The 12056-nt window shown below is 34.8% G+C and overlaps 1 protein-coding gene across 1 annotated transcript in view; it reads left to right on the top strand.

Moving 5' to 3' along the window:
* The window catches only part of LOC107711342 (CD276 antigen-like), a 59026-nt gene that overhangs the window by 40733 nt on the left and 6237 nt on the right, over nucleotides 1–12056 (top strand). Inside the window, exons 8-9 of the mRNA XM_016516328.1 lie at nucleotides 8569–8703; nucleotides 10683–10736. Coding sequence (XP_016371814.1) covers nucleotides 8569–8703; nucleotides 10683–10736 — 189 coding nt within the window. The remainder of the gene's footprint in view (nucleotides 1–8568; nucleotides 8704–10682; nucleotides 10737–12056) is intronic.

Raw genomic sequence — 12056 nt, 5'->3', positions numbered from 1 at the left:
TTTTTTTTTTCCACAGACAAATATTCAACAAATTAACAGACTAAATATTTATTTATTTTGTGTTTTTTATATTTTGATTTATATTTTTTAAATAATAAAACTAGTCTTTTCACACAAAAATTAACAGATTATATAAACATTATTACAAAGTCCACAAGAAACAGTGGATTTTTTTTTAATTAATATTATTTTATCAAGTACAGTTTTTACTTAAAAATATACTTTTAAGATTTAAATTCCACTAAAAGTGCACATTCGATACAGTAAAGCACACTTCATGTTCACAAGCTCAACACAGTAACACTGGCTCAGCCAATCACAGGAGTTTGGGGCGGGGCTGTCTGTTTGGTCAGCCAATGGCAGAGAGGGTGGGTCATTCCGTGTAGTGTTATTGGTGAAACACAGTCTGGCATCATCCTGGAGCTCTCACTTTCCAATATTCAGTCAAATGAAAATCAAGTCCAAAAGTAAAATGAGTTGTGAATGTCAAAATGGTTTGTCCTCTGGGACTGTCTCTGCAATAAGTGAACTTTGGATAAAATACGTCACTCTGGATAAAAGAGCATGCTAACTTTTTTGCTAGAAGGTGCTAAACTGGTTTATCACACCACTAGTTTTATCATCCTGTATCTGCGTCTATCTTTGTGTTTCAGAAACTCTCTCTGATGAGTGAACGACGTCACAAACCCAACAGTCTCTCTGATCTTCTTAGAAGTGCTTGTAAATCTTACGTGCTGGAGCGCAGCAGAATAAACTATCAGGCCACAGACTTTTCTTCACTGAACGGGCAGGATAACTGCGGAAAACTCGATGAGCATTCAGCGGGAAGGACACTGCCATCCAAACACACTAACAAACTTATCGTCCTTCTCACTCGATCAATAACGCAGCTCTTAATGCATCCAGACAAACGTCTGACATATTCAGCAGAGCAGCGCTGCATTAGTTAAGTGATTATACCAACAGGCCAATATAAGATCCTGTGTGCTAGTGAAAGATGCAGCATAAAAACAGGAAAAATCATCATCCACAGCTCTGACAGACGCTGAGAATAAACGAAAGCTTCGGGTTTGTGGATGTGACAGAGGATTGTGGCGTCTAGTGTTGGACAGGAGGGTCAACTAGTCGTCCAACTAAATGATGAGTGAGATTAAAAACAAAAAAACTGGTCGTGAGGCTAAATAAAAGTTTCAGCATGATGTGCTTTAAGACACTCAAATCTGCTCCGTTAAAAAGCCATAAAAGCAGCAGTTTTGTCACAAATTTATTGCGTCTAATAACACATTTTAAGAAAATTATATTTGTTTGTGAAAAGAAAAAGTAAAGATAAAATCTAAATAAAAACTAACAGATTGAATTTTTTAATATATACATATTTATATATATAAAACATTAAAGTTAAATCATTATGTTTTAATAATCTTTTGTCGTGTTTTAAAGACTTATTTTGATGTGTTGACTAACATACTAAAGCACATGGAAAGTACTTGATTATCACTGTAACTGTAGTGTGTTATTGGATATTACATTTAAAGTTACTATATTGTAAATGAACTAAATTGCAGCTTCATTACAAATGTATTTAAATGCGTGACATACTGTACAACTTTCAACAGAAGCGTCATTACAGTATACTTCAGTTTATCATAAAGGCTTGGCAGTACATTCAGAAGTAACTTTAACCATATTTCATTAAGATAATAGAAGTAATTATGCATTTACATATAAAGATGCACTGAAGTCAACTGGGTCAAAAACACTCTAAAGTTCAACTAATTGCATTTAATATAAATTTAAACTAGATTACATTTTCATTTTCATTGTAAACAACATGCACTAATGTGTGAAAACATTGCATTCAGTTCAGTGTGTTGTTTTAAAGGTCACATATTTTACATCTTTCTGGAGGTAGGTTTCGTGTTGTTGTTGCTCAGCAATGGCATGGACGCAATGTTGTCTGGGGTTTGGCAAAAGGAGAGTGGGACGGTGGGCGGTGCTCGGGGTGGTGACTGAAGGCGGTAGTTACATAGCCCCTAGACCTCAGTTATCGTGAAAAAAGCCAGGAAATTTCAGTTTTGACAATATGGGACCTTTAAAGTAGATTATTTCCATAAAGTGCACTTCTTTTTCCACAAGGCCAGTGTTTGCAGTGCCTAGATGGAGTTTTCAGCTTCAGTCATATCTGTCTGTATCCAGCGGTGTGTTGTTTAAGGAATCAGAAGCGCTGTCGAGGTTTAAAGCATGAGCGTCTCTCCTGAAAGCCCTTCATTTTCTCCGCTATAAAGTAATTCAATCAAACTCACAGAAAGAGGGAGAGTGTCTCTAGACAAATGTGCTGATCTGACAAGAAACCTCAGAGCTGCATCTGGCCACATCTCCATCTGTTCTCCTCCTCTCGCACACACAGGTGCTCGCAATACATTTTATTGAGAAAACAACAACAGCGTGGACGCAGAAAAAGTGAACACCTTCCCCTCATTGTGATGAATGCTTAACGTCAGACACGAGCCCAAAGTCATTTATTCAATCCGAATCCCTCTAAAGGGAAGAAATCAAATCGGATCTTCCCGTTTAGCTAATCCCTGTCCTCTGACATTTCTGGCTCGCCGTCTTGTGATTGCATTTATTGTTATTATTGCTAATCAGAATTCATGGAGATCCCTTAGCGGGCTTGTTGGAGGGGAGGACAATAAATAGAGGGATAAATAAAAATGAATAATCTTTCAAATGTCAGGGAGCTCTGGGAGGGTCAGATGTGTTTTGGGAGGGGCAGATGTGTCTTAGTGTTGATGGTGAGGTGTCGTGAAGGGCAATAACACAGACCGGCTAAACGGTTTTCAACCCAGATTCACCAGAAAAATGTGTTCCAAAAACGTACCTATACATAAAACTCACTGCATTTTCCAGCTGAAGTGAACACTTGTGGAAGTAAAATACCAACAGCTTTTACTCCTTTTCATACAAATTATGATTACTGGGCAAATTATCAATTAATAAAGACTTATGTCTGTGCAGTTCCTTCCTTTGAGCTCCATATGTTTTGTTTTTCTGATGTAGTAAACTTGCTCATTAGCGCACCCGGTACAGCATTGCACGTGTGGTGTGAAGCGCTCGATACAAGTCCAGAGAAACACAAGTCACAATAAAAGAGCTCAAAGACTCGAAGAAACAAGAACAATGGCATGGTTAGAGATAGAGAAGGGGAAATTATTAATTCTGTCATCATTTTTGCTTTTTTATAATGTATTTACTCTGTTCCAGACATCTGTGAAACACTAAAGAAGTTAGTTTAAAGAATGTTTCAAGATTGTTTTGTTTTTTTCCATAATGACAGCCAATAATTAACAACTTTGGAGCCCGCTGACTTTCATTGAATGTAAAAAAAAAAAAAAAAGACATTTTTCAAAATATTTTATTTTGTGCTTCTCAGGTTTACAGCAACAGTCAGTAAATGATGACATGATTTTCTTTTTTGGGTGAACTATCCCTTTAAGAACAGTAACAAAGTGTTGATGACAAGTATTTGAATGTTCTTCCCCTTTAATCTCATACTTGTATTTAAAAAAAAACAAAAAAATAAACAGCACATTTGGACATTGTGCCAGTTTTAATGTCATTAAAGGAATATTTCACCCAAAAATGACAATTAGCTGAAAATACACGTACCCTCAGGGGTTTGTTTCTTCATCAGAACAGATTTGGAGAAATGTATCATTCCAGTGAATGGGTGCCGTCAGAATGAGAGTTCAAACAGCTGATAAAAACATCACAATAATCCACAAGTAATCCACAGCACTCCAGTCCATCAGTCAACATCCATCAGTTTCTCCAGATGTTAACTGATGGACTGGAGTGCTGTGGATTACTTGTGGATTATTGTGATGTTTTTATCAGCTGTTTGGAACATAATATGGGGTTGACTAGGAGGTGAATAAATGATGACAGAATTTGGGCTCAGCTTGTGGCCCGTCTGTCTGCCTCAGTCTCACCTGTCTTGAATTCGGCTGTGTTTGTGTCTGAGGCTCGTCTGAGGCCTCAGTATTGTGTCGCTGTGACACTCTCTGCGACGGGTAAAAGGAGCGAGCGCTAGCTTTGATCAGCGGTATCAGGAGAGGTTAGGCCGGGAGGTGTTTCAACTCTTTATTCCAGGAGATGAAAGCAGAGCAACAGTAGAAAATCCCGCAGAAGTGGAGCTGCTCTGTTCGCTCTGGTCGTGAGTGGAGGGGCGGAGCCTGGAACTCCCGCGGTTGCCATGGGAGACACGTCGTTCAGAAACAAGCGCTGATGGAGCGTAACAGTGGGATTCCTATTAAAATACTGTACCATTCATTTGCTCCATAGAGGAAGTGAGTTTATAACAATAACCTATAGACCAATTTAGAGTAGACGTCACAGTTACGTCACTTGCTAATTCCAAAACCTACAATATATATATATATATATATATATATAATGTCTCTGTAATAAATCCATTTGTAATACAATAGAATGGTGATACAATAGTTTTATATTGTAACATCATATTTTTTTAATTTTATTGAATTTTGTTTGTTTTTAATTAATTTCATTTTTTGTCTTATTTATTTTATTTGTTTTGGTTTTATTAAATTTATTATTTTATTTTAATTAATTTATTCTAATTTTATTTTAGTTCATTTAATAATTTCTATTCTATTCTATTCTAGTCTAATCTAGTTTATGCTATTCTATTCTATTCTATTCTGTTCCCTGTTTGTCCCAGTGGCATTTGTTTGGCCGTTGTTGAAAATCACAGAAGTTTATATAATTCCACTACCTACAATTTACAATACAGCGGTTATTTATTGTAGCATCATTTTTCACTTTTTTGCAAGTTTGCAATGCTTTGACTCATCTCTGTGACTGATATTTTACAATCCCAATAGAGCAGTAGAATAGAAAAAAATACTTCCGTAAGGAGCTCTATTCAGTGCCTGTTTTGTGTCCTGACTGCAGTACTGGAACATGTTGTTGGAGATGTAAGCGATATAAAATCCTCGTATGCGTCTGCACGCAGAATCCAGACACTTGAGAAAGTGTTGGAGGTGAGAGCCGAGATGTGCGTTCGTCCTTGCGTGTCTTTGGCAACTGAGAAAGAGCGCAGGAGAGAAAGAGACGAATAAGGGCTTCCAGAGGAAGATGATGGGTGATGAGAGACGTTTGGGATATATCTATAACAGAGGGAAACAAAATCACATCATCAAACAATAGTAAGAGAGAAATATGAGCCTACAGGCCTTAAGGGACAACAGCGCTGAAAAGCTAGACTTTGACAACATTTATCTCCATCAGGACACCTTCAGCCAGAGAGAGAGAGAGAGAGATAGTACAGTTATATGGATTAGATAGGGATTCATAGCTGGAAAAACTGTAACCTCATTTTTGTAAATAAATAGAGTAAAGTATCACATATGTGTGTGCTTACATAAACACCAGGGGATCTCATAAATAACTATGACGGTCTTGATAAAGGCGATCAAACGTCCTCTCTGTCTGCTCTGTTGTTTAATTGGTGTGTTATGTGTACTATTAACTGTGTGCTATGTACAAATAGAGTTAATCTAAATTAAGGAAAGGAAAATACTCGTAACTGTTGGTCTATGTACGTATGCATTAGAAGGATGACTTTCAACAATGTGTAGGATCTTGCCGTCGTCTTGTGCCTTGACAAGTATTTAATTTTATTTAATTTTATTTAATTATTTATTTTTGTCTCGTTTGTATTTTGTTACATTTGATCTTATTTTATGTATTTTTAATTGAAATAAATGTAAGGTTTATTTAATTTAATTTCATTTAATTTCATTTCACCTGTTTGTTTGAGTGGCATTTGCTTGGCTGTCATAGAAGATCATAGAAGGTTACTTGCTTATTTTGCTTTATTTCATTATATCTTATTTCATTTATTTTTTTATTTAAATTCATTTTATTTTGTCTTGTTTATTGTTATTTTATTTTGTTTTATTTTGCCTTATTTTATTTGTAATTTCATTTATTTTTTTATATATATATATATTTTAAATAAAATTTTTCATTTTATTTTATTAGATTTGTTATTTTATTTTTATCCTAGCTGTCGTAGAAAATCATAGATGGTTATATAATTCCTCTACCTACAATCTGAGACATTAACATGCCTGTGAGGCCCAATATAATATGATAAAATATAATATGATATGATATAATATGATTGCACAGCACTTTGGTTTTTCAGACAGCTAGAGCAGAAATACGACAAAACAGTGGTCAAATCATCCAATTTTGCCCTAAATGTTTTCCTAACAACATGATGTTTGACCTCGGTTCATAAGAGGTTGAGAAAAATTGTATCCTTACAGTTATGAAATTTCATAAGCACCCTCATGGCGTCTGAGTTAATGAGCGCTGACTAATTGGTCTCCATGAACTCTGTATAGAGGAGCACATCACACTTTCACCTTGTTCAGCTCGCCTGGCCCAAAAATAAAGAAATGAATTTAATCAGCTGTCCTGTTAACCTTTAGGAGAGGTTTTTAAACATACGGAGAGTGTAATTCTGTCAGTGTCCCACACCTTCTCTTCAGCAGCTTTCTCTGCGCTTCTACAAATGATAACAAATCTGTCCGCCTTCATCTGAGGCTTTGTCTTTGTCAGGGGCCGCATCAATACATCGATATATATCCTCTCTGTCTGCGAGTTACCGAGGGAAATAAAGCCAGATTTCGCAGCGCTTTGCTTTCTTATTGACTTTTTCTGAGCATGGCATGTTTGAGCGGACAGCACTCACAGACATTAATAAACTAGCAGCTGTAGTATTGATTTCTAAGCATACGCAATTACTGCCCGTCACATTTGTGACGAGCCTACCTTTAACTTTTGGCTGCGAGGAGGATGCTGGTATTTTTTTAAACGCTCATTATTATCACAGTCGCCCACCTAGAAGTTCAAGAGCCGTCAAGTGGAGAAATGAGAGGCTGCTTTTAATGTGTCAGAAACTACAGTCGGCTGCAAGCAGCTTGAGATGTTTAGAACAGCTTTTATGTTTTCAGCATTAGAGCGATGTCTTTTGTCTAGTTTTTCTTATTGTTTGTTTGTTTTTTGTTTTTTTTGTTTTTTTGTCTTATTTTATATTTGTTTAATTTAATTCATTTTTAATTCATTGTTTGTTTTTATTTTATTCTATTATTATTTTATTTGTATTTCATTCATTTTAATTATTTTTGTCTTCATATTTATTTTTTTATTTTCTTATTTTATTTATTTTCTTATTTTATATATTTTTTTATTTTATTATTTATTTATTACTATTTTTAGCATTTCTATTTTATTATTCTATTTATGTTGTCATTTTTATTGTTTGTTTTAGATTTTATTATATTTTTGTTTCATTTAATTGTAATTTATTTTGTCCTTTTTATTTTATTATTATTTTATTATTTATTTTTTACTTATTTTTGTTTAATTTAATTTGTAATTAATTATATTTGTCTTATTGTTTGTTTTTATTCTATTCTACTATTAGAGGGACATTCTATACGATTTTATTTGTATTTCATTCATTTTAATTATTTTTTGTCTTATTATTCTTTCCTTATTTTATTTTATAAAAATAAATAAAAATAAAATAATTTTCTTTCAGTGTAATGATTCTTTTGGTATCTGTCCCACTTAATACTAAATACACTGAAGAAAATGGAGTACAATTTACTTTTAAAATGCTAGGAAACAATTTTCATTCAGAAATTGCCAGTAAATTTCACAAATTATTAAAAAAAACAAAAAACAGATTTAATTAAAAATGAAATTCTCGGCTAAAAATAATAAAATAATATTTATAGGCTCCAGATAATAGTATTCCAATAATGTTTTATTTTACTTTGGGGAAAAAAAAGAAAAGATTATTATTATTATTATAATAAAGATTATTATTTCTACATTGTAAAATAATGATTTCCAAGTTTTACCGTTTTTTTGTTTTGTTTTTTATTTCATTTTATTTTTTATTAAATAAATCATTAAAAACAACTGTCATTAATGTACCATTATTACAACAAACGTCTGTTGAAAAGAGTTTGTGTCGCAGACAGAATCAGCGCTCGCAACTAAATAATGATGACGCTAATGTGACATTTCAGATAATGGGTTTGTGTGGCATTCTGTGCAGATGTGTTGGAATTAAAAGCTGCTCACAGATTGAACGCGCTGTAATTGCTGTTGATAAATGATAAAGTGGAGCTCGGATCCTTTTCTGTTCAGTTCTGTCAAATGTTAACCACGATGGCTTTAAAACTCAATTAAATGTCTGTAATTATCCTCAGAAATCACAGTATCCATCTAACTGCGATATTTGATTGGTATTTGGAATCTGTGATATTGATGTTGATAGTACTTGATACTGGATTACAAAATAAATAAATAAATGATATGATATGATATGCATACAGTTTGATCCCTTCCTCCATACGAGTCGCTCAGAGCATGGACACTGAGACAGTTCTGTCGTTCTGTGATTGTGTGTTTGATGCTGATGATGCTGATGAAGCTGATGAAGCTGATGTCTGTCGTCTGCAGCTCAGGGTCTGGTGTTTCCTCCGCTGGCGCTCTGGCTGACCGTGGCTCTGGCCGTGTGTTTGCTGGCTCTGCTGGTGGCTCTGGCCGTCGTCTGCCGCAGGAAGATCAGAGAGAGCTGTGAGGAGATGAGAGCCGGTGAGGAACACATTCTGGCTACACAAGACTTTCTAACTAACAAGAGAATGTTTCAGTGGTCCTTTTTAATGGACACCATGTAGTCAAACACATTAGTCTTTGCTCCTAGAGGCTCAGATTAGTGTGTATTTTTAGCTGTATGCATCCAACAGTACTATAATGGTGAGTATATGTCAACTTAATAGAAAGTAAATATTTTCCAGAAGTATTTATTTTACACATAAAAGTGTACATATGTGCTTTGATTTTAGGAGGGCTGTCCCTCACAAGGGAATAATCATGTCGGGTGGTCTGTGGCCTCAGAAAGTTTCAGTAATAATGTGCAAACTCTCAGGCTGCACGCAGTGTGTAGTTGTTCTGCATGGCTGTGTTCAGAGCTCTGAGCTGATGCTAAAGCCAGAGGAGTCCTTTCTGCCAACACCCCACTCTCCTCCAGTGCTGCTGAAGTTCATTAGCGCCGCCAGATAATTAGTCGCGCTGCGTAACAAGGGAGCGCAGAACTTGGAGGTTGCAGTGACAGGAAGAAAGACTGATGTGTGGAGGAGAAGCGCTGGCAGAGAGATATTGCTTTGGTGTCACACCGCTGTAATGAGATCTGTGTGTGGAGCAGGAGACATTTACATAAAGGTCATTGCAGCGCTGCATGGGACCCTGGGCTTTTAAAATACATCTGCAACTGCGAGACAGAGAGCAGAGAAAGAGTGAACATCTGGCTGATCCACTGCACTCCTGAAACCTGGGACTGTAATTAGACTTCTTCATGTCTGGCTCTTACTTGAGGACATGTGATCAGCTTTTAGTCAACAGCCTTTTCAGTTTTTGCATGGCTAATGTTTTATTGCTTGGTTTATTAGAACATTTATTAATAAATTAATTGCATGTAAATAATAAACACACACACACACATTCACACACACACACACACATGTGTGTGTGTGTGTGTGTAATTATATAAATAGATAAAATTAAACAGATAAAAAAAGAATAAAAAATTATAAATATGTGTAACTATATAAAATAGATAAAATATAATAGTTTATATAAGATAAATAATTATATTTAATAGCTTCAGTAATATTCATTGTATAACTTTTTTAAAGAATAAACAAATATGAAAATAACTACAACTAAAAACTATATAGACATGTTTTTAAAAACTAAAAGTGTTAAATGGAAAATATTTACTTTCTATTAAGCTGACATTATATTCTTTTTATACTCACCACTATAGTACTGTTAGATACTGTACATACAGCGAAAGAGAAACCATGGATATTAATATATAATAAAATAAATTAGTATTTTTTATTTATTTAAAATTATTTATTTTATTTTAAATAAATTTTAAGTATGTATTTATTTTTCTCAATTTATTTTACAAATTTTTCTTTTAAAAATCAGGCATAGCCAGGGTTATTATAAAATTATAAAAATCAATAAAAAACTATATAGACATACAAAAAAAAAAGCCCACAACAAATAATACAGAAAATATTTTTAAAAAATCTAAATGTTAATAAAAACGATAATACAATGTCATACTAAAATAACACTGGGTGTAGCATGTTGCATAGCACACTTGCATTTTCCATGAACCTAAATAAAAAAGTATGTTGATCTTGTCATAATTGTCTTTTTATTGGCTGCATGATCTATTTACCAACACTGAGCTGGTTTTGCGCTGGCTGGCTGTGTGAAGAGAAACAGGTGGGGATGCCATGCTAAAACAACAACAAAAAACAAGATTGTCAGTCTGGGAAGTGTACAGTAGACTGTAGAGAAAGCAGATTGTAAAGTGTGTGCTTGACGAAGCTTGATCTTTTCACATGGATTTTCTCCTGCAGGCCACAAAGGTTGAATGTTGGCAAATCGAGACATTTTCAGATCTTCCTGAACTGCGTTTTTCTCAGTGTCTGTGAATGCATGTTTGTGTTTGGAGACTGTAAACTCATTCCCTCTCATCCGTTTTCTCTTTACAGAGGAAGAAGCCAAAGAACTCGAGGAAGCCAAAGAATTAGAAGAAGCCAAATCAGGTCAGTGACTTAGAAGTAGAAATCTATACACAAGTTACGACTTGAATATATATTAAACTGTAATTTATTTCTGTGATGCGCAGCTGTATTTTCAGCATCATTACTGCAGTCTTCAGTGTCACATGATCTTCAGAAATCATTCTAATATGCTGATTTGCTGCTCGAGAAACATTTCTGATTATTATCAATGTTGAACACAGTTGTGCTGCACAATATTTTTGTGGAAACTGATACTTTTTATTTTTCAGGATCTTTGATGAATAGAAAGTTCAAAAGATCAGCATTTATTTGAAATAGAAATATTTTGTAACATGATACACGTCTTTACTGTCACAGAAATAAATTATATTTAAAATCAATTCAAATAGAATAGAGTTATTTTAAATTGTAATAATATTTCACTGTTTTTACTGTATTTTTGATCAAATAAATGCAGCCCTGGTGAGCAGAAGAGACTTCTTTTAAAAGCGTTAAAAATAATAATTCCAATCTTTTGAGCGTTAGTGTAAATGTACAGAGCAATAGTTGTGTGTTCACATAACAGATGTAAAAGTCTCCACTGCGAATAGCAGAAGATATGATGAATTCTATACATTAAACCGGGCCGATTTCTACCTTTTTTTTTTTGAAGATATCTCTTGTATTAATGCTCTCTATTCTGGGCTCTGGCTCAACAGTCAAAACAAGAGTCATGGTTGAGTCTCTTCATGACCCTCAGTGGCGCTGTAGCAATTCTGATATTTAACGCGACTGGATGAAATGTGACGGGAAATGCGAAGCGAATGTGAAGAGCGTAATAATAGGACTCTAGCACTAAATAGATTTGATCTCTTTCAGCTGAAATCCTTCTTTAGTCCTCTGATGGTGATCCAGAGCTCTCGGTGAGCGTTTGTGTCTCTCTCTCTCTCTCTCTCTCTCCTCTCTCTCTCTCTCTCTCTCTCTCTCTCTCTCTCTCCCCTCTCTCTCTCTCTCTCTCTCTCTCTCTCTCCTCAGTAGGGCTGTCAAAAAAAAAAAAAGAATTTCGAATATTCATCGAATTTCAAATAAAAATCCACATTTGAATGGAAAAACGTTGCATTCGAATTTTAGGTGTGCATCAGTCAGGCTTATCAGCGGAGCACGAGATGCGATGGCGATGTAAGTGTCATTGCATTATAATGTTTGTGTTAATCTATCCAGTTGAAGCCACTAGATGTGGCGCTGCTACGTTGTTCATTCAAAATATTGCGGGGAAAAAAAGAACATCAATGCGAAGATGTTGTTTACGTCAAAACCGAAACCAAACCGTTCACACAGAACGCATATTTATCACATTTTCTA

The sequence above is a fragment of the Sinocyclocheilus rhinocerous genome, unplaced genomic scaffold (genome assembly GCF_001515625.1).
Source record: "Sinocyclocheilus rhinocerous isolate Xijiao unplaced genomic scaffold, SAMN03320098_v1.1 scaffold1499, whole genome shotgun sequence".
NCBI classification, from domain to species: Eukaryota; Metazoa; Chordata; class Actinopteri; order Cypriniformes; family Cyprinidae; genus Sinocyclocheilus; species Sinocyclocheilus rhinocerous.
The sequence above is the reverse complement of the archived record's forward strand: the minus strand, read 5'-3'. Positions and strand labels throughout refer to the sequence as shown.